This window comes from Hypomesus nipponensis, chromosome 11, assembly GCF_054491055.1.
Source record: "Hypomesus nipponensis isolate SF chromosome 11, ASM5449105v1, whole genome shotgun sequence".
In the NCBI taxonomy this organism is placed as follows: domain Eukaryota; kingdom Metazoa; phylum Chordata; class Actinopteri; order Osmeriformes; family Osmeridae; genus Hypomesus; species Hypomesus nipponensis.
The window spans coordinates 6,572,035-6,596,174 of NC_140371.1; the positions used below are offsets into that span (position 1 = coordinate 6,572,035).

Consider the following 24,140-nt stretch of genomic DNA (forward strand, 5'->3'; position numbering starts at 1 on the left):
ATGAGCTGTCTGAAACCGAACTGGCTGATATTCTCAACAGGTCGTTGAACATTTTACTTGGAGGTTATGTATAAATTCAAGACACTGCAGAAAGCCATGGTTTGTACTGGCTAAAAATGTTCTTGTCATCACATCTTGAAAAAAATTGAAGGGAATAAATAAAACAGAAAGATAACCATTACTAAAATAAGTATTGTTGCACAGATCCAGCACAGACTTTCAGATCAGAAGGTGACAGCAAACTGTAGCACACTTTGCTTGGCAGAACATTCATTTAAAATTGCTCAGCATCCTAACAATATATAAATGTTATCTAACGTGTGCATTTTCAATCGAAATCCAATTATTACTATTCTGGCAGACAGTGTATGGACAGCTGCCCCATATTTCCAATGAACATAGTCTGCCTCCACAGGCCCAGATGGGTCTTGGACAGTGGCAGATTTTGGCTGTTTGAAGGGCAGGGGTGGAAAAACCTCACTTTGGGAAAGCATGCCCTAGTGGGCACATTGTAGGGGAGACTGTTGGGCACAGCATCTAATTGTCTTCTTTGGAAAGGGCACCATTTTGGTCATTTATTATCACACTAGCATTTAATTATCACGGCAAACAATTACACTGCTTTAAACTGTAAGTGTAAATGTAAAGTGAAAATAACAAAACCAGTCAGTATGATGACTTGAGCGAATATCATTCACGTCTTACTAAAACAGCGGCCACGCGAAAGGGAATGAGGAAACTGTTTCCTCTACAAAAAAATACAATGCGGGTCACGTGAAAAAATTATCCAAAGACTTGTAGGAAGAACGAGTTGGGAAATGAACAAATCGTTCCTTTCCTCTAGCCACCAGTACAGAGCCTATGCAGGTCACGTGAAAAATGATCCAAATACTCGTACCCGAAGACCGAGTCGGGAAATCACGAACAAATCATTTCTGTTTACTTCGACAAGCCTATGCAACAGTCCCGATGTGCGGCAACGAGATAATGAACGAATAACTCTTTGAGAGGACTCGTTACTCCCGAGTCCTAAATCGTCTCTAGGGACTTTAAAGCAGCTAAACTGGCGATAGCAAAGATGATGGCAAATACCACACAAATGGAATTGGGGCTCGCTAGCTCTGCAAATTCAGCTATTCTGGGAAGCCAGCCAATATAAAACCAAACCATTACTTTTACCTCCCGAGTAAAAGGACAACCCGGAATAAAAGTACCCCCTGGACAAATCCTCAAAATCTAATAAAAGTACCCCCCGGAATAAAAGTAGCCCCTGGAAAATTGCCAAATCAGCATGCAAACTGTGTCCATATGCTGTCAAAATGTGTTCCTACCAGTGTAAGTGCACATCTTTTACTGTCATTTGCAATCAGGAATAGAAATGGACAGCAAATATACCATTGCTTGGAAAAAACTTCAACACTTGTAGTTTGGAAATACATAATCATTGATAGACAATTTCAGAATATTTGTCTGGTTACAAATATATGGTAGTATTTTTCCTCAAAAACTTACAGTCAACATGACTGCAACATAACATGAAAACCACTGGAAATACATACTTTTTACAAAATAAAAAAATTAATAAAGACGCTGTCTAGTTACAAACACACATGTACTAGTACAAATACAGTTTGTATTCACTTTTCCTAAAACAGTTTACAGTCAACATGACAACCACTACCAAATAAAGCATTGCTAGGAAAATACTTCAATGCCTGTAGCTTGGAAATACATAGTAACAAATCTGTAAAATAACAAACATGCCATGACTACTGTATACCTCTACAAACTTATAGTATACACGACTGCCGCGCAGCACAATTGCAGGTGCTGTGATATTTCTAATGACATCATCTCGCAGCACCTCATATTCCGCGTCTTGTGCGGCATGCAATCCTGAACTTGCACCAGTACTAGTTACACCTTCAAAGTATCTACTGTACTTGAGTTCGCAAATATAAAAAAGTAAATACCCTGGGATTTGTATTTGACGATGAGAGGCTCGTTGTCTATAGGTTGTGACTGTCATGCTGGTGTTCTGAATGGGAACCGTTATGTGAGTTTACAGTAGCTAGAGCTAACATCAGAGCCATAATGAGGCTCTATAATGAAACACTTACTAGCTTGCACTGATAACCAGTTGGTAGCTAACGTTGTTAGCTAATGTAAGCTACTTGCCATTAGCTAGCTAGCTAAGCTAGCTAACGTTTTCACATCAGAGTTCAATTTTATCTTCACTTCCTAAAAAAAATGCATGGAATTTTCTAAAATTATGTATCGATATCCCCCCCAAAATAAACGTAGCCTACCGTCCAAAATAAGAACGTACCGGGTGGATTTTTTGGGTAAAAAAAATAAACGTACCGGTACATTTATTTGGGCGATAAGAGTAATTATATTAGTACGACAAAAGGTTGCAGTTTGCGTTGTGTAAAGGGTGAACTCATACAGCTGTCAATGCAATCCGTTTCACCTTTTGTAACTGTGTAGCTACCTGGTAGATCGAAGCCTATTCTAGAAGAATGGTAATAAATGATAGAAGCCCATCTCCCATGTAAATAACCTGCACATTGTGTGTGCGGCCAGCATGGTAGAAAAATTGCAGAAAAAAAGATAGACGGATATCAGAGCATTTCAGGACACAAAAACAAAAAGAAAGAACCCTAGTGGCCTAATCTCAAAGACTAGTTGATAAAATCTTCATAAGAATCATGTGAAATGTGCTAATTGAATGTTTCATAATGGTGCCATTGTCAATTTGTTAACAGTAGCTAGCCTTCCTGTTCTTCCTTAGCAAAAATAATGGCGTCACAAAACCCAGCGAAAAGTTGATTTCGAAAAATCGCAAATTTCAGACAGAATGGACTGACAAGAACGCATTTGTGTCGCCGGTGGAGAGCACAAAATCGATGTGTTTCATCTAGGGGTGTCACGATACCAAAAATTCAGTAGTCGGTGCCGATACCAGTAAAATAACACGATTCTCGATGCCAATTTCGATACCATGGTAAAAAAAAGGATTTTCTAAGATTCCATGTAAGAGCTAACATCACCTTGAATTCTTTAAACAAATCCGGATGACGATCTTTCAGTTGCTTTGCTAAATTGGAAGTATGACCTCCCTTGATCTGAAGAACACGGTAGCATCTTCTGCAAATTGGCTTCTGCGGATTAATTATAACGCCACGGTCATCTGACTCAAACGCAAAGTAAGCTATTTCCAAACACGACTTTTTGTGCCTATGTTGTAAACAAGTCGAGATGGGGCGATTGCTGCAGCTGCAGTTGCCATCTTGGTTTTCTGAATGTAAACGTTGACTGGAATACTCCTGAATACTGCCCCCATCAGTTCCAGAAGAGCCGCAGCACCAATGCTAACATCTGGCATCGGTGCTCACGGTGCTTCAAAAAAATGGGCATCGTTGGTGTTTTGTTATTTTAGCATCGAAAGGTTTGTATATTTTGAATGGGAGTCAATGGGAGAGGTAAGGGCCAGAAAAATAAACCATGGTCCGTTCTGGACCCTCGACTGAATGGAAACTTGGTGAGTGGACCTTTTGAGTTTCTAATTGAGTACCCCTGCAATAGAGCTACAGATCGGCAGGAACAGAATGGCAGAGACAGGGGGTCTGTAGCATTAGACATTCTGCAGCAGTCTATCATTTCACAGTCACCAATGTGGTTAGCTATGTACTAGTATTTAATATTCACGGGAGAAAATAGTACAGACTACCATCTCTCTTTGGTCTATGAACTCATACACTGACCGTTTATTTTGTGCATGCTCTCAACAACATCCTCGATCACGCAGGTACACATGTTCCAATATGACGTCACTGCGTAGACACTTTAACATGGCTTTGCTATATTATCTATATTATCAAATATGCTCAACACTCCCACTCAAAGACATGTGTATAGCTTTCTATAGTGGTACATAACAACCAAAAATGCATAACTCCAAAATAAAACATTTGGCATACTGGCAGTGTTCTAAAGACTTCAAAACATTAAGATCTGACAGTTCACATCTCTTGCTCTCTGAACAAATACCCCTTGAAACTCTCAAACTTTGCCTTTGTCACTGGCTTGGTAAGTACATCAGCAACCATGTTTGCAGTAGGACAATATTCTATAGAGATTTTCCCTTCCGCGTGTGCAGACCGTACAAAGTGATACTTTATATCTATGTGTTTGCTTCTCTGCCTGCATACTGGGTTCTTTGATAAAGCTATCACCCCCTGGATGTCCTCATATATTTTGACTGGTACATGCTGGTTACTACTATCAATTCCTCAAAGTAGTTGTACAAGGTACATACTCTCTTGAGTAGTGGCTGCTAGTGCCATATACTCAGCTTCACAGGTGGATAATGCCACCGTTGGCTGTTTCCTACTCTTCCACGATATAACTGGACCATTCTTAGTTAAACTGAAACAGTATCCACTTGTGCTCCTTCTATTATCCCTGTCGGCTGCCCAATCAGCATCACTATACCCCTCTAGCTGTAGTAGACTTTCCTCACATTTCTGGTAGTGTAGTTTTTGATCTATGGTACCCTTTAAGTAACTCAGTATGTGTTTTGCTGTAGCCCAATGCTCTTGCTTTGGTTCTGCTAGATATTGAGATAGTTTACTAACAACCCAGGTCAGGTCTGGTACATGTCATAATGTATATGAAAGGGGCGATTGATTGCAAAACCGATTTTACCTTGTCATAGTTGAATAACGACAGTTCGGTGGGTAAAATGAACATGCAGTGAATATCAAAGTCCAACGCTAGCTTTTCAACATAGCCACCCGTAGGACGGGGAACTGCCCTTTTTGGCTCTGGTCTGTATCTTTGTCACGCCCCAAAATGTATATCCAGACCAGCCCGAGGTAGCGTTTATCTCCGATACCAGTTTAGCTGCGCGCTGCTCTGTGTAGGCAACTTATAAGGAATTACAAAGAAGAACATTTTGAATTATAACAAGGATATTGAAAATGGACCACGGTCATAAATGCTGTGTTCCAGGCTGTACAGGGAAGGCTAACACTCACAGTCTTCCCAAGGAGCCAATCATTCGACAGGCATAGCTGCTGTTGTCTATGAGAAGATCCCAGCGAAGTTAAAAACTCAATCATTCATTTGCTCTGACCATTTCACCCAAGACAGTTTTGACAACCTTGGACAATTTCAAGCAGGATTTGCTAGGAAGCTGAACCTGGAAAGAGGTGCTGTTCCGACCGTATGCTCATTGCAACCGCAAGCTATAAGGACAGTATGATGTTGTGCTAACAGTTTTTAGCAATGCTAACGTTTCCTGTATATGGCATACCAGGTAGAATGCTAAATACGTTTCTACACACATCAAATGACTCTAGCTAGACTAGCTGTAGTCGGCATTAGAAGGGAAGCTTCCAAAAAAATAGCCAGAAAACGAACAGCAGTCTGGCTTATTGCTAACGCCTGTCTAGATAACCTATTTGAAAGAACTGGAGAAAGGCAGGTGCTAGATACAGGATACGTTAGCATTGCTAGTAACTGTTATTAGTAACACCTAGACTGTAGGCATGTAAACAAGTTTAGCTTGCTAACGCAAGAGCATAGGTAGAATGTGTGAAAATGTATCCTAGTTTATTGGCAATGGGGCTAACGTTGATTCATGTTTCTGACTGTGTTTCATTCAAATAAATAACCTGTGTAATGTAAATCTACAATTCACGATGCATGTTTGTCCAGATCTTTGTCATGTTATTTTTCAGCAAGATATCTAGAGCTAGCTAGCTAACTGAAGCAGAGTAGAATCACAATATGGTTTGGTTGCTAAGCTGTAGCCATAGTTCTACCCACCTAAGTCAATCCAGTTTGCTTCAACAACAGAAGTGGAAAAAAGTAATGTTATCATTTCAAATGATATGTAGTCAATCTGTTGAAAACAGTGTTGTGTAGACACAATAGATTTATTTGCGCGTTTTTATTTCAAGTATCCAACTTGTGTTGGTGTTTCAGCGAGTGCTGCTGTTGGCCGTGTTGCGTTTTTGCTCTCCAGCTTCACGCGTTGAAAACCAACCAATCAGCGCGCAGCTTATCTAAATATTAATGAGCATACCATAAAAGGAGAAAAGCTAGTGTTTTTTCCCGGGAACATTTCAGAGGATCTATCAGGGGGCATAGAACAGCACCCGGGCCATTTTCAACCCAACCAATGTTACATACCCTATTCGGAGACCTTAAGGAACAGTGTGAAATACCCCAAAAACCCAGTCAATCGCCCCTTTAAGCTACCTACTATCTCTCTGTATCCTGTTGAATCAATAACTTCACCCTCACTGTCAAAGTTTAACTTTTGCTCACATGGGTTGGATCTCATTTTGCATTCGGACTTCCAAATGTTGCTAATATCTTTTCTACGTGCCTCTTTTGAGTCATTTAGATCTGTCCCCCACTCTGTCTGAAATCAATACCCAGGAAGTGTTTAAGTGGACCCAGATCTTTCATCCTAAACCTTCTCTTCAACATTTCTTGTACATCACTGAGTAAGGTGTTGTTACTGCCTGCTATGATTAAGTCATCTACACATACTAACAGAATCACTTTCTCGTTCTCAGATTCTTCAATGACTTGTTGCAGTGGCGTAACTATAGGGAGTGCAGCCGCACTAGGGCCCGTGGCGAAAGGGGGCCCGTCCTCGATCTCAAGTGAGAACTCTACCTGAAGAACTGACCGGGCCCCTCGCTCCGCGTAAATCACAGAAAGGTTAACATATGATCCAGTCCGATCAATTCACAAACATTTATCAATTATGGTGTCAGTTATTCTCACCTGCCCAATAAACATTTTAACAATAGTCAGTTTTAACAACAGCAAATAGCCTAATTCATTTAGCCTCATTTGCCTTTTGCTGAATGAAACGAATCTCGTTTTTATTAAGTAATATTGTCTGGGTAATATGTTGTCAACGATTCTATAGCCCACCCACACGTTGTGATCGTTTGCCATCCTGTTGTGTTGCATTGCCTTGTGTGTTGAGTAATTGCGGTTACGCTACCCCATGCCCTTCATTCAAAAACACAAAAGTGGCTGCAGGAAGCGGCACGAACGCAAAGAGCAGGATGAAAGGGTGGCAAAGCTGGCAAAATTATCTTCATTTGGATTTGTGGCGAGGACGCTACGTCTGACCCCCAGACCAACAGCAATGAGTGAAACTCAGCCAAAAGGGGAGGCTAACGTTTACTGTCTGGTATAGCCTACTGAATGCATTTAGACATGGCTATTAAACGTCATTAAATGCACGTATAGGTATAAGGCAGCAGCCAGGTTATATATTGAAAACAATGTGCAGGATGTTGTTGGAAAATAACTAACGCTATATAGGCTAATCACTCATCATGGCTAATCAATTCACAATGTGTATTGTAATAAGCAGTGTTGGGAAAGTTCACTTTCTACATGAACTAGTTCAGTTCATAGTTCCTAATTCAAAATGTTGAACTAAGTTTAATGCTCCAAATAATGAATTAAGTTAGTTCAGTTCTTTTTTTCAATATGTGGCTGCCGTCTGCAATACCGCTCTCTGCCTCTACGCAATTCGGCGTTCTCACACTTGCCATGCATAGACAGTAGAAGAAATAAATAAATAAAAATAAAGAACAGGTTGGGTAACCCTGGACACAAGACTGTTAACGGTGTGTTTTTAGCCTGGAAGTCTCTAGAAATCTGGCACCTTATTAAACAAAATTAAAAAGAGTGAACGTGCCCTTCACAGACACCAGAATGAATGCATCCACTGCAAAGTATCGTTCATCAGGCAGTGATACAGTAGGCTACGTTCAGTTCACGTTCACCAAAATTATGAGCAAGTTCATGAACGTGTTCAGAAGCAACACTGATAATAAGTACATTTCCATGTGCCTCGCTAAGATCAACACTCCATAATTTCGCCCGATGATAGGTCGGTTAAGGGGCCCGTTGGTGAGATCTGCACTCGGGCCCGCCAAGTCATTGTTACGCCGCTGATCGTAGGCCAATTTTCTATCGTTTATATTGCATATCGTTTATATCGCCCATTCCTACAACAACTACATTTGAACAAGTTGAGACAACCCTTCACAGTTCCTTTACGGAAGGAAAATATATTGCAGTATATTGGAAAATATCATGTGATATATTAGGCAATATATGTCCATATATGGGATTTAATATTTATATTGTACAATACATTTAAACATATTCAACATGAATATATAATATGTGTTTATATATCCCAAAATATATGCAATTTTATATCTATAAATACCACCATAATGTATTCCGATTTATATGGGAAAATGTATTGGTAATACATGTAAAGATATAGGGCCCTATCTTGCACCCAGCGCAATTGACTTAGTCAACGACGTAAGTGTCATTCCTAGTTTGCACTCGACGCAAAGCCGACTTTTCCCTCCACAGACGCACGTCGAAATGACTTTGCGCTCCCGTGGGCGGTTCAGCGAAAAAGGAGGCGTGTTCCGGCGCAAACGTTCCCTGGTGCTATTTTGCAGTTTCAGAAAAACAATTCCGCCACTGACCAGGAAAAACGTGGTTTAAAGTCAATGGCGTAATATTCAGATGCTATTTTAAGGGCGCAAGCTTGGTCCGTGCACACTGCTGGCGGGGCCAGGGTCTTCTTTCTGCGAAGCTAAGTTACTTTGTTTTGATTTATGGCGTGTTACATTTCTTCGATGATTATAAAAACATTTTCATAAGAAATTTCTATGTATGTGAACTTCATTTGTAACAACGGTGGCAATTTCCTCCCATGACTGTTTAACCGAAGCTAATTTGGTTAGGTTTCTTCTCCCATGCCCATCAGAATCAGAATTCGGTTTATTCGCCATTAAGCTTATGTTACACAAATACGCGATTTGCTGTGGTAGGAAGGTGCAAACAATAAACATATGCTGGTATAAATTAAGTACATTACTTAAACTAATTCTAAGAACTAAACAATTTTTTAATATAACAATTAAAAAATATATATATACATGTAAAAATAAGAATAATAATTTGAATGAGTAGCATGAGTGGGCAATTTAGTGCAATGAGAAAACTGCTCTGCCTTTCTCAATCAATGTCACTTCTCTATATTTTACGGCCCTGACGACAACGTCGATCTCCTCGGCTGTGAACTGCTGGCGTGCGCCTGGCAAATCCGCCGTTATAATAGCAATTTACTATGGAACAAGCGCTGCTCTTAAAGGGAATGTGAGATGATGCTCTGATTGGTTTATTGCACGTTACGCCCAAACCACACCCATTAGTAATGTAGCTACTTTAGACCAACCCTTTTTAGATTTGCGCCAGGCGCAAAGTCATTTATCCCGCCGGCAAAATAACAACCAAGCTGAAGTCACGCCCACAAAGTTACTTGCGCTTTGCGTTTTGATACTTGCGTTTCAGATCGTCAAAATAGGGGGGTCAGTGTCACATGTATGTTTAATATATGGTAGAATATATTTTAATTATATGTAAAAAAAATATAGTTGCAAGCAGCAATGGCAGATTTCTCCTTCAAAATTGCAAAATATTGCATAATAATTGACATAATAGATAGTTACACCGGGATAACCCAGACAACTAGAAACTATTTTGTAAAAAAAAAAAAAAAAAGCATGGTGTTGAACCTGGAAAACTTTGTTTACCAGCACAACCTCTCATCCAATTGAGCCATTCCAGGATCTACACTTTAGCAGTGTTCAGTTACTAAATAATAAAATGCCCTGCAACTTTGCAGGGTACTTCAGGGGGAAGTCACCTTAAAGCCTATTCCTGACGGGGGAATCCTAATTATATGGAAATATATACATGAAAAATATGTACAGATGTGTTCAATATATTGTGGAATATATTTTAAATATAGGTAAAATTATATGGAAAAATATTTGAAATATATACTGACAATGATAGCTTCAAGCAAACTTTTTTGAATTAGCCATTCCCCCCTAAATAAATGTAAATCTTACGGTATTTACGTTTTCAGTTAGCAGGTGGTACTGTTTGAATCGAGATTCCATTTGAAATACTGCCGTTGACAACCTTATTAGAATACCTTCTGGATGGCTAAGCGGTTAGGGAATCAGACTATTAATCAGAAGGTTGCCAGTTCGATTCCCGGCAGTGAAAAAATGAAGCTGTGTCCTTGGGCAAGGCAATTCACCCTACTTGCCTCGGGGTATGTCCCTGTACTTACTGTAACTTACTGTAAGTCACTCTGGATAAGTTAGTCTGCTAAATGACTAAATGTAAATATCACCATATGTCTGTACATTGTATGGGCTTGTTCTCATATATGTACATATATATTTAAAATATATTCTACCATATATGAAGCAGACATGTGACACTATATCTTTACATATATTAACCATACATTTTCCCATATAAAGTGGTACATACATTATGGTGGTTATTTATGAATACATAATTGCATATATTTTGGGATATATAAATACATATATTACATATTCATGTTCCATATATTGAAATATATGGAAAACGGCAATCACTGCTGTATTCTGCAATATATTACATGAATATATATTATAGTTTATAATATCTATTATAGTTTATAATATATTAGTAATATATTTATCATCAATATATTAGTGCTGTCAAACGATTAAAATATTTAATCGCGATTAATCGCATTAATGACATAGTTAACTCGCGATTAATCACAATTAATCGCACATTTTTATCTATTCTAAATGTCCCTGATTTCTTTTTGTCCCAATCTTTTTTCAAATTTTAATGCTCTTATCAACATAGAAAAGTGGTTCGGATTGCTTTGTGCAAATATTTTTTTTATTGAAAACAACATTGCAATCGCCTGGCTTTGACGAGGGGGCAGAGAATTCGCATCAGCTGTGTGCTTGGCCATCAAGTGGTATTTCAGACTGGACGTGCTTCGATGATAGCTCAGTTTACAACGACAAAACACACAGATCACTGGTCTTGTCAATAGAACCATTTGGCAACTTTTTAAAAGCTAACTTTCCATTCAGAATCTTATTGGCATCCATTTCGGCATCTCGCGCTCGTCATCCACTCAAAACGTAACGTTAGCCTACTACCAGAGAATGTCTAATATCCGTAAACGGGCTCTGCTACTACTCTTTAGCCAGCTCGCAAGCCAAACGAGTGTTTGGCGTGCCTGTTGTTTTGTTTCCGGTCTAGCTAGATCCGGTGTGGTGTTGTAGTTTTTCTAACGTCGGTAGTTGTTGCAACAGCATGTGAAAAAAACTACAAAGTTTGCTAGGCCAAAAAGAGCGTTAATCGCGCGATAAAATAATTGACGCCGTTAATTTGGGTTTGCGTTAGTGCCGTTAATAACGCGTTAAACTGACAGCACTACAATATATTATCCCATATATTTCCATATATAATATATTGGTCAATGTGTTGGGAAAATTGAAGATGTAACACATTTATCCTGTATAAGAATGATTCTGTGTTCAGCATTCCTTGTGTGTAGAGAGAGGCCTACCCCCAAATCTGAACTTTGGGTAACACTAGGCATATGTAAACAAGGAGACCTTGGCTGACCACTCTCTCTTACTGGAGAGGCCATAAAAGATGTCTGGCCTTATCTGTGTTGGGTGAATCATGTGATCAAGCTTACAGGGGTCAAAAGGCACACACACTCAAACACACACACGCCCGCGCCGGGTCTATGCAAGGAGCCAATGAAGAAGAGCCATGGAACATTTGCATGCCTTTGTCTTAACCAATGACTGTAAAGAGCGGTTCTGCTTAAATAGATAGCTAGCGCAACATGCTAGCAGACAAACTTTATTGCGATCAGACTTTGTCTCCTTGCTGGAAAGCATTAAACTATTGTACTTTCTTTGAATCCGACGACTCTGTGCATTTCTTGATAAAGAAATTATCTTAACAATGTAACGGAAAATAATATATTACAATACATAAAAATGTATTTCAAATCATACAGGGTATATGCAGGAATCCTGAAGTTAATTTCACTACCTTTTTAAGACTTTTTGAAGACCTTCTCAAAATATTTTAAGACCTCATTGCCACTTCAAGTTCTGATCTGCAAAAAACCTTAAACTTAATAAACAGTTGTAGTTTCCAAATAAATCTATAGAGCACAACCATACAAAAGAACTCAGATAAGCTCGTAAGAAACAAAGCTCAAAATAATTAATAAATAATAAATAAAAGGCAAGGTTTATAGAAATATTTGAATGTGAGTTCAGTGAGCGGTGATTCCCCGCAGTATTGAGACACCAGATAACCTCAGTGCGCATTGTTGATGTGCCACCCATAGCCACCCTGATGTCGGCAGACGATGAGGCAGAGGTCGTTGTCGTAGCTGTTTTGACAAGTTCAGCTGTTTTGTTGGGTGGTGGTGTCCCTGGTGGAGCACAGAAACTGGCAATGGACAGCTGCGGCTGCTATCTGCGGCCAATGGCGGCCTTGACAGCGTTGATGCCCATCGAAGCTATGCTTATCTTCTTTTTACAATATGTACAGTAAGCCTGTTTTCAGGGACAGGCTTCAGCCATTGTATAAACTCATCCTTCTCCAACCAGGAGTCCGCAAATGTACATTTCCCCATTTCGAAGTTTGTTTCGCTACATGTTGAGGGCGACACATCACCTAACCGTGCATTTTGCAAAATACGTGACTCACTGAACGAGCACTTCGTTGTTTATAATCGTCATGGGGAGGAAAATAAATATATTCATGCATTCTTTTTGGAGTCAAACTCTTTGGACAAAGTGTGAACAAAATGTAATACCTTGTAAAATCGGGATTAAGACTTTTTAATACCTTTTAAGGGCCTTAATTTTCCCTAAATGGATTTATCAACTTTTAATACTTTTTAAGACCCCACGGATACCTAACCTGGTCCTAACCAGACCCTCGTACATTACATTTGTACAGAGGGTCTGGGATCTCTCCATTGACAAACGATAACTTCCTAGAAGGCGGGTCCTCTGTTGAAGTTAAAGACTATTGGATCCGCCCAGAGCCACTCTGATTTGCCATAACCAATCGCAAGCGTTTGCCTTAGCCAACTCCTTCACCACTACTGTAACGGAGCTAGCTGCCGTAGCTGGAAAATCTAACTTTTCCCGAACCCCTTGGGGAGGAGGGCCACAACATCACGGCCACCAACAAACTCAGCAAGGAATGTTCTTGCTCTGGCTTTAACCTATGGATATTCGGCAGCGTTGCTGCCACAACCGCAGAATAGTTTCGCTCGCATCTTTCTCCGCCCCCCATTACTGAACCGACTTCAGAGCCTAGCTCCCAGACCTACTACTGAAGCGAAATCCAAATTGAGCGGAAGTATGTAGGAGGGCAGAGCCAGGCCTGCGGATACCCTGTCATAGATTGGTAAATATATTTTCTTCCCGTAAACGTTACTAACTATAAATTATCTAGGAGTATTAATTATGGTTCCTCAATATACATTTAACATATTACGATGTCAGCTGTGTTACAGCAATCATTTTGGTGTCCCCCGCAGAAATTGCCCTTGAGAAAATTTCATATAATTGTCCCCCCCAAACAGATTTTCACCACTGATGTAGGGGCAGTATAGAGGGCACTTCATAACAGCACCATTTGCCATTGGAATTAAGAGCACGGGAACAGTCAAATTTAGACCATTGTAAGGGCACCTTATAGGGTACTGCATCACATTTTCTCTACTATAAAGAAACTCATTAAGACATGTTTTTACATTTATTGAGGGCACACTATTATTTATTTTATTAAGGGGCATCCTGGGCACTCAAGCATATTTCACAATGTGAATGGCAGACAGTAGGGCACATTTTTGCCACTCTAGAGGACATTTTAGAAACCCTTTTTCAACCATGGGGGCACCAGGCAGTTGCCCCCTGAGTCTTCCAGTGGGCCTGGATACACCCAGTACATTGCACCTATAACATTGGGGAAGCCAGAAGGAGAGGATGAAGTAATACAGAGGCTTGTCAACATATAGGCTTCTTTAAACAATAAAAATACTTTATACAATTGAATAAAAAGTCTAATTGATTCTTTGTTTCAAGATGATAATATTCAGGTACTGCTTTGGAGCAAGGTATACTCATATTCCATGGCATAGTTGCCTTTGCTAAACCTTTTTAAGTCACCAACCCTGTTAAAGAATGTCCCACATGCAAAGACACACAGAGATGCAGACAGACTGAACAGTGGACAAGGCTTGGCTACAGTGAGTTTGCTTCCTTATGAGTGATTCCAGCAGACTACATAGTCTAGGCCTACTTACATAGACTGCAGTCTACTACCCTCTTTTCTACTATTACAGTCTACTACTCTTTTTTTCTACTAAGGATGGTAGACTGCTGTGTTCATTGCCATCCTAACTTTTTTTTAAAGAATTACAATAAAATCTATCTTGATAAACTATGCTGGGCCTGCTGAACCTATACCTCTAGCATTACTTCTGTCTCTGAAGACCCTTGATGCTGGTGGGATAAACGCTCTTTGTATAATCTGAGCACCTTCATCCATAGTAGGGATGGGAAGATTCACCGGTTTGCATCGGTGCATCGGCATCAAAGCTCACGATGCGATTGCCCGAATCAAAACAATGTGGGATGAAATCCCTATTTGTGTGGATACGTCTGCCTCCCCCTCGGATTCAGCAATGGCTACAGTCAGTGGCTAGCTCCACCGATACCCCAAGTAAGAATAGGAAGCTATTCTCCGAGAAACAAATCCTGGTTGTGTACGACAAAGTAAGACGAGGGATAGCTGAGTCATTGAGAAAAACCTTAAAGTAGGACGTAAGAGTTTAATTTAGTGTGTGGTGTTATGACAGTGTTTACAGCAGCTTACAGCACTAGCTTGTGCCAGTAATTGTTTACCCTTTTTTACATTCAGGGAACACATACAACAGGAAAGAAGGACTGGTTTAAGGCAAGGTGTTGGCCTGATGTTATTTTATCTTTTGTCAGAGACTTTGCTTAATATATGAAGTAAAACTTTCACTTGTTTAGTTAATTGATGATTTGCTGTCTGACAAAGAAAGAAATCATTATACATATTAAATTGCATAGCATCATATTCTTTTGCATCGAATCTCCTTGTGTTGAATCGCACTGCATTGCAATAGGGGTGAATCGTATTGCATTAGTAGTTGCTTTTATGTATCTTTAATGTATCGGATCTTTGGCAGTGCATCGAGATGTGTACATCGTCCTCAGTGATGGAGATGCACATCCCTACTGTGAACCTAACCTACTGACTAGGAGGTTTTCCATGACAAACTCTGCATTTCTGCGTATCCCCTCCCACTTTCTGAGCCATACAGTTGGCAGACATGGGGTGTCCTTTCCTGGTTCAGCCGACCGATCTCGAATAAAATGTAATTCACTTAGTTATACGCCGGGAGAGGATTTTAAGACTGCGATTCGATGTGCTTTAGTTCCCTAATGAATACCTAATTTAACGTTACTGTTTTCCGTCAGACTCCATAGTTTATTTTAGCAACATTCTCAGCCCTTACTTTGCTGATGTTACACACCGTGGACATGCACTCAGAATCGACCAAATGCTTTTTGGCACTGAAATAAAGACAAATCATTGACATTTAATGTGGTCTTCTTTTTTTGCCTACAAATAGAAAACCAACAACTAGTATTTATATACCGATGCTATTTTTCGTACAATTAACATTATTCACCTGTGACCATGTAGCCTCCTGTAACTGGTGTTCCAGCAAATCAATTTCAAGATTGTAGGGGATAATATTGTCCAACAGCCAAAACTCATTTGCCTATGATTTCAAGGAAGATGGGAAGCTGAACAGTGTATTAACATTAACCAAATAATGCCAATACCAATATAAATACATTACTCTTACCTTCCCTTCCATGATTATTGTAAACCAGAGATAGAAACGAAGAGGTGAGGAAGAAGTAGGACAAGCCAGAGCTGAGGAGAAAGTCTCAGGAGATCAAGAATCCACAGAACAATGCTTCATAATTCCTTTTATACCAAAGAACAACCAATCACACCACAATCTTGACCCTTACTTATCAACATATGACTAGCAATGCTACAGTTAGTTACACAATGAGGTGTGAGAGCCATCAAGTTGAGACTCCGTCCAGTAACTCCAGATTTTAGCATATGAGAGGTGGGGGCAGGTTGACACCCAGCCTTACAAGATCAGCCATTATTCTACTGCCTTAAATACACTGTCTCTTGGTCAGTTTTTTGCACTTGCTTCATGAGATGCAGTTTGTACAACTCCTTTTACTCCTTTTGACTACTGTTTCCGAAAGTAGATGTAACTACTTCCTTATATCAGCTTATATTGTACATTACACTTCACAATTGTATTTTATATCACAGATTAAAATGAGTAAATAGTTATCACCCCGACCTCTTTGCTTGTGGCGTTTCTGCAGCTCCCTTGCAGTAAAGCAGTTAGCCTAGCTATCTCCCAGAAGTTAACGAGCTGCTTAACTAATGTTCTGCTAGAGGTAGTCACGCGATATTTCGTGACGTCAGTAGCGTCAGTGATTGTGGCTAGCAAGTTAGCCACCGTTAGCTTAACTTTTGCCACAAAAACGTAATTAAAACCTAAACCGTGCAACGGAACATAAATTCGAATAGAACCAACGCAATCGGGACCAAGACAAACCTTTTGACATCGACATCGTCTATGTAGTCCAAATATTGACTGAGCCTTAGGGGCGCTAAAGAATTTATAATACATTACAATTCTAGAACTATAATCATTAGCTGTATCACGGGCATGGCACTATCTATAATCCCAGTTATTAATATTTGGGCATCTTAATCACCAAATGCATCACGGGCACTGTGCACTATTAGCAACGGGAACAATGTTCATAAGACTTTATAAAGGATGCATGTATTAAAATTATGTATTGTGCTTATTAAATGTATGTCTTATGAACTTAGAAGTGTGCTCAGGCTTAAAACATTGTGTCTCACACAGGGTGTGGAAAACAGGCTGTAGTTTGCGTTGTTATCTCTCCATTTCAGAAGCAACCTTGAATGCGGGCTGAGAGAGAGCCCGAGCAGGTGGGATGCGTAAGGAAGAACAACTCCCTGATACACGAGAGAACAAGCTCAACCCTTTTTTGATATTTGTGTTTCAATTGCACTGTATAATATATGCTGGGGCAGGGACAGATAGCCAGTTGGACTTTGTGAACCAACCCAAACTCTGTTGTGGGTAGGGAAGCGTAGACAGCCCCAGAGCTCTGTACTTGTTGATTTCCAACTGCTGCATTAAAGCTGATATTATCGGACCTCTGCGACTCCAGACCACTCTTTCTAGAACACATATTTGTGTCATTGAATACCATCATTACATAATGGAATAGACACAAACAATCTAAATCCTTCAGCGCGAAAATTAACATTATTAATAATAATAAATATATATGTGAGATTACAATGGTTTGTGCTCGCCGAAGGCAAGCACACCCAGATTAACGGACAGTGTTAAATGTTGAATGCATGGACTGCATTCAAATGTATGCATTGACTCGGCCAGGAATTGTCTCCCACGCCAAATGTCTCTCTTACGCAGACATGTTGCTTTTTTGCGGAATATGTGCTCAGATTCACCATAAACATGTATTAACACTTCTATCTGAAGTGTGGTGAATTAGGACAACGTTTTGTGTCGCCGGGTGCCATGGTGGATTCTAGTATCGGAGTTCCATTGATATTGGTGTTTATAGTTCTCATGCCTGTGCTAAATTCAGAGTGGACATACTCCGAGTTGATTTAACTCATTCAAATCAGCTTTTCTGGAACCGAAAAGTCGGAGTTTCCCAGTTCACAATTTGTTGAATCCACTGCAAACATCATACGTCACAAAGCAGTTTGTTTGTGGGTTTGTTTGTGTTTTTCGGTTGAGCAAGAGTTGTGGTGATCATATGAATTTTCTTACTTTCAAGGCTTTTTACCAACAAAAAACTAACCATGGTGTGTATGTGTGTGTGTATTTCACTCACTCTGACTCTGGCCACCTGCTGCGGGGTCTGCTCGTTCTCCCTCAGTGAGCCCACGTACACCTCCTTCTGGAAGATGGGCGGGTTATCGTTGATGTCCAGCACGTTGACCCTCAGCCTGCCCGTGGTCTCCTCCCCACCGCCATCCCTTGCCAGAACCGTCAGCGTAAAGCGTCGCATCAGCTCAAAGTCCAGGCTGTATTTCAAAGTCACCCAGCCTGTCACAGCGTCCAGTGAGAACCTGCAAGAGGAAGGGAAGGTTGTCAGACATGCCAGTGAGGAGGCTAGGTGTGTTCCCTACATCTGTGCATGCAATGGGAGTTTAAGATTGGGTTTGTTTGTCTTACTGGTCGGGGTCATCACTGAAGAAATAGCTCACAACCCCAAAAGGGCCAACATCACCATCTGTAGCCTGTAGAGAGGTAGAGAGAGATTGGGCCTCATTCTCGAACAGATACTGAAGTTTCTTCTGAAATGTTTCTTACAGGCTTCGGAAAAACAACGTAAGAAAAATACATCATGTGTTCCTACGCAGCAGAAGCACCGGGAAGAGTTTTCTTAAGTTGAAAGCGCGTCCTCGTGCTCCTGAATTTGCATACATACACGCCCAGACAGCTCCTTATAAGGGCACGCAACAGCAGACAGTAGGGGTGGGCGATATGGCCAAAATCTTCTATCACGGTATGAGTAATTTTATATCACGGTCACGGCAAAGTCTAGATCCTGGAATGGTTCAATTGGAAGAGGTTGTGTTGGTAAACAAAGGTTTCCAGGTTCAACTCCAGACTTGTGCTTTTTTTTTTGTTGGGACAAAACAGTTTCTAGTTTTCTGGGTAATCCCGGTGTAACTATCTATTATGTCAATTTTACAATATTTTGCAATTTTGAAGGAGGAATCTGCCATTGCTGCTTATATATTTAGGGTTCCTCCGGTAGGAGGAAACCTATTGTTTTTGTTAGTATTCCTATTATTATTATTATATGCTGAGAGAAAAACTGATCCCTTGCTGGACTACCCCCCTCTAGCTGGACAGAATCAGAATCAGGATAGCTTCTCTTTAGCCCTGACCCAGGACAGCTTCATCCAGCTGGCCTGCCCTGACTGACTGCCTGCAGGCCCTGCTTGACACAGTAGCTCTGCAGACTGCTTTTTTTAGGACATTGATGAAAAAGGACAAACCAGCATTTTTTACTTTGAAGAAAGTCTAAATGTTTAATCCTTTCCATGTCCCAGCATGCCAAGCTGCTGACTTTTAGGGTCTTAAGTAATGAAACCAGTTCAAGTTATAGAATTTTGACTTGAATCCAATGATTAGTCATCTGAATAAAAAACACTCAAGAGAAGTACTGCTTCTGGGATGATTTGTGCTCCCCATCAGTACATCTCACACATTTGCCTTTGTTTCCATGGGATTCATGGAATTGCTAGTTTCTGCTCCACCATTGTGTAATAAAAAATATAATTTAGGACAGCAATTACATTTTTGTGTTATCCTTTCACATTACACACATTTAGTCAATGTTCTTAAACTCAACTGATTGTTGTCATTTTACCATACTGTTCATATTGAAGAGACATCAGTGTTTGGGAAGATAACTGTATATTTCCACTTTTGATTTGTATTTCCATCGTAAATTTGGTCTTTAATTTCAATTGGAAGTGTTATTAAAAGGTCTTAAATTTAACTTGTTTACACCTGTAGACACCCTGTGAAGCCCCCATCCCCCACTCCAGAGACAGTTGGTGACAGAGAGGTGCAGACATTAAGTTAAACATAGTTGCCTTAAGTGTAGAGTAAAAAATAGAGACAATGTGGATGTAAATGGATGTTGACACTCAGTTCTCTGAGTTGGTGCATGTCAGTTTAGGCAAAGGTTGTCTTTTAAACCTTTAGGTTAAAAATAATTCAGATTTGATTGGAACTCTCTCTTTTATACATTTATAGTTGGATTTGACATTTATCAGCCATTTAATTCATTAAGCAAGTTGTTTAACTCAAACAACCATAACACAGTACATATGGTATACAAAGCTGCCGTCAGATTTGGAGAAATTGTTAGCTTGGATGTTATCTTGCCATATACATGGGGTCTTGATGATGATGCGCACGCAGCTTCAAGGCAGAAAGATGCGTTCCATTTCAGGAGACTCCGAGACCTTAGCGTGTCACTAGCATCTCGTCACATCACGGTCGGAGCACAGCTAGATCATCAGCGTCAGCGCTCTTGGGTACCCAGCATGCAGTGTGGCATGTCAAAAAACGCCAAAACTTGTGGAAAATAGTTTGGTTACAACAGCTATGCAAGGGTTTTCAGTTGTTGCGTTCATTCAGATAGATGTTTTTTAATATTGTTGTTTGTTAGTTAAAATAATCTTGTTGGTCACTCTGAGAGTGCATGTTGTGTGGTTTAATGGGAAGTGAGAGTCGGCTATTGTACATCAATGTCCGCAAGGAGTTGATCATTGCCTGTGCCATAAACCTTTTGCCAATGAGGCTATTCTTGACCGTAAGTTGACTGTGGTTCTGGAAAGCGGTCTTCAAGCCATCTTTGAGATATTCTGGAAACAGTGTTGAGAACAATGTGTTTTGACTGTGAGAGGCAATTTTTGGTCGTCATCTAAACCTCTTGCGTCCGCTACAGCATTTCTGCTTTGGCGTGACTTGCGCTGGGAGGGAGGTTAACAGCATGGTTTGGGATAGTGTGCGGGCAGGTGTATTTTTATATAGGGTGAAATGGAATGAGAAATGTAATACAAAATGTCTGAAAGGGGTGGATTTATGTAAATGTACACATTGCCTCAATGTCTTTGTGTCAATAAATCAAATATCATTTTGACTGATCGTTTTCAAACCTTATTGGGTTCAAGATGACATCACTCTGAAGTACCATCAACAATTTCACGTTGGCAAGTCAAAATATGATTGAATTTGAGTAGTTTAAACTTTGGCTGAATCTAACAACTCTAACCACAGACGAAACAGTGTACTTTTTTATACAGTAACAGAACATGACAATATTCAACACTGAGAATAGCTCAATGGACTGGGACAGTGACCTGCAAAGTATAAGGTTGCAGGTTTGAATCCAGCCGCTGTCTTTTAGCCTGTCTTAAATTTGAATATCTGTTTAGTTAAACAGGATGACATCATTATGAAATACCATGCGCAATTTCATGCAATTCCACTTTGAAATGTGAACCGCTTCTTAACCTTTGTCCCAAAGCTGACCAAAGCTAATTCTCTGCCCTTTCTACTCATTCATTCTCAACAGTTGGTGTGTAGCAGAGAGGATAGAGAGTCTGGCTTGTAACCTTATGCTCATGAGTTCAAATCCCCATTCAGACTATTGTAGTTGGCCCAACATGAAGTAGTTTTGCTCTCTTGTTGTCCAACTCTTGACCTTCTACAATGTATATTTTTATAATATTTTTCCATTTTGCGGAGTAACCCGCATCGCTGCTTGCAGCTATATTTAGGGTTCCTCCGGTAGGAGGAAACCTATTGTTTTTGTTAGTATTCTTTTTATTATATTTCTCAGCTAAATGGCCCAATAGCTCAAAAAGTCCTGGACTCGATTTTTTCCAATTTGGCCCAATGATTCAACAGGTCACTCATTACTTCCAGACGGCTAGTGGCCCATGTACGCCCATAGGTGGCGCTATAAAACACGCCCAAAGTCTACGTGATTTCCCCAGCGCCCCATTACTCCAAAATGCCTGAAAATTGGTATACATGCCTTATATCTCATAGGGAACAAAAAAGCCTCAAGAACCCATAAGGTCTGCCATGATAGATTTTGCTGTACTGTCCAAATTTGGTACAACCTTCAAAACCCTTCTCCTCATGAACCATAGATCCAATCGACTTGAAATTTGTTACAGATGTGTAGAATACATGTTTTTATAAAGGGTCAAATTGAATAAGAAATGCAATACAAAATAGCTGAAAGAAGTGTATTTATGTAAATGTCCAAATTGCCTCAATATTTTTTTGGTTAATAAATCAAATATAATTTTGACTGATTGTATTTCAAACCTAATAGGGTTTAAGACGACATTACTCTGAAGTAGCATAAACAATTTCACCTTAGTATGTCAATATATAATTGAATTCAATTGAATTGCTCCACAGTGCGCGGGCTCCAAATTCTCACAGACTCATCCTGCCCCTTGACACTAGGGTTACCACCTGTCCTGCTTTGCGTTGTGTCGCACAGCATTTTTACCCCTTGTTCCGCATGTCTCATATTAAAAATGCTGTCCTAGCAGCGCAAAGAGGAACAGGTGGTCAACCTACTGACACGCACAAGCTTGGCGAGACGCACACACATCCTTCCTGAAATGGTGTGTTGACCAAGCCCCGCCCTCACCATCATTTCGCTTCCAATCGCAGCTCGCCGTTACGAATATAACAACATTTTTGGCGGCTATTGTTGTTTACAACTGGAATCACCTGATAGCCGGCTTTGAGGCAGCCACGTTCGGTAAGTCCTATTTTTACACATTGTAAGCTAGAATCAATTATTGGGTTCGTGAAAGTACACTACTCTTGAATGATGGTGAAGGTTTCAGCACTTTTAGACCTTTAACCTTAGAGGAGTGAGTTCTAAATATTACCGACGCTGCCACCAGGGTAGTTATTTTTTCAAAACGAAAGCTAGCTAGCTTTAGTTAGCTTCCGTTACCTAGCAACCTAGCATAATACTCGTAGCAATGCTACTACCTGCTAGTGTTACTTATTAGCCTCCTAATTGTAAATTTTGAAGCCATACTATAGCGATTGTCATATAGTTTTTGTCCATCGGAAAATAGTCAGTTGGAATGTTCAGAATCACATATGTGTGACGGTACTCTGTGGGGCCCGCTTTCAAACGATCACATATACATGACGCTACTAATTAACAGGTTGAATCGTGCGTTTGAGTGACGGAAAACCAAACTCGAAAAGTAGCTAGCTTTTTCCCTCTGTGTAATTACTGAATCATGTAGGTTACTGTAGCATCTTGGCGAATTCATCAAAAAGCTAGAGGAGGGCAGCTTTTAGGAGAACAAGCAATTCCCCACAGACCTGTCAGCTCAGAATTTTGATTTGGGTCGAGAAAGTCTTTGGCGCATAGGCTTAGGCGGCAGCCATGTTTTGGTCGCGTCATGTTCATAAGTTCACCATTTCACAGTTCGGTCGACACCAAAAATGTCAAGGAGGGCAGCCTTTAGGAGATGTGGGAATTGTGCTTTTAGCCAGATGCTCCGATTATTTTTGTGATTTGTGGAAAACTTGCAAGTGGAGTGAGACTGCGTCCCGGGGGTACATTGTTTTGACTTACGGTGCGTTCACACTGCAGCGGGGCGGGCAGAGCGGGGCGTCCCATTCATTTTCAATGAAACCAAGCGTTGACGCCCGCGTAGAGCATTGTGGGAAGGCGGGCGGGGCGTCGCCGCTCGCATAGGGCATTGTGGGAAGGCGAGCGGGGCGGCGAAAGTTGGATTTTCTCAACTTTATGTAAATGAGGAGCGTGAAAACGCCAGCGATGGCCAATCGGGTTGGTTTCGTATTTCTTGTAAGGTAGCAACTGTTGCTCATGGTAAACATTTCTAGGTTTGACAATTTCAAGATGGAAGATCAACTCATCGTATGTGTCTTCATACCCAGTATTGTATGATACGTCTATGTTAAATTACAGAGATGTCAACAACTTTTTTTGTACTTTAATTCAGTTTTTCACATTACGTAACTTTCTTCTGTGCTAGCTGCATAGTCTAGCTAGCTCACCCGGCACACGATTGACATTCAACACTGAAATGCTGGCTGGCAGCCACTCGCTATCCATACAGTGAATGTGTAGTGGCAAGTCATAATCTAGCGATTGATTTGCAGAGATTGAGTAATATAATAAAAGGTTACACATGTCAACGTTTATGTCTGATGCATCTTTTTTTCCAGACGGAACAAGACCCGTTACTGTACATAGAGTGCGGGTGGCATTTAATCTTTCACTCGGCCTAAAAAAAAGTGTTGAAAAAGATAACCTATTGTGTGCTGTATATAAGATCATGTCAGATCCACAATGCGTATTGGATTTTTGCTTAATGTGTGTAAAAGTTGTATTTTGTCT

The 24,140-nt window shown here is 40.3% G+C and overlaps 1 protein-coding gene across 1 annotated transcript in view; it reads right to left on the reverse strand.

The window, feature by feature from the left end:
* Positions 1–24,140, reverse strand: part of LOC146267933 (cadherin-23-like) — a 93,486-nt gene that overhangs the window by 52,981 nt on the left and 16,365 nt on the right. Inside the window, exons 2-3 of the mRNA XM_084709412.1 lie at positions 18,374–18,438; positions 18,030–18,267 (exon numbers count right to left, since the gene is read on the reverse strand). Of these exons, the coding sequence (XP_084565538.1) occupies positions 18,030–18,267; positions 18,374–18,438 (303 nt within the window). The remainder of the gene's footprint in view (positions 1–18,029; positions 18,268–18,373; positions 18,439–24,140) is intronic.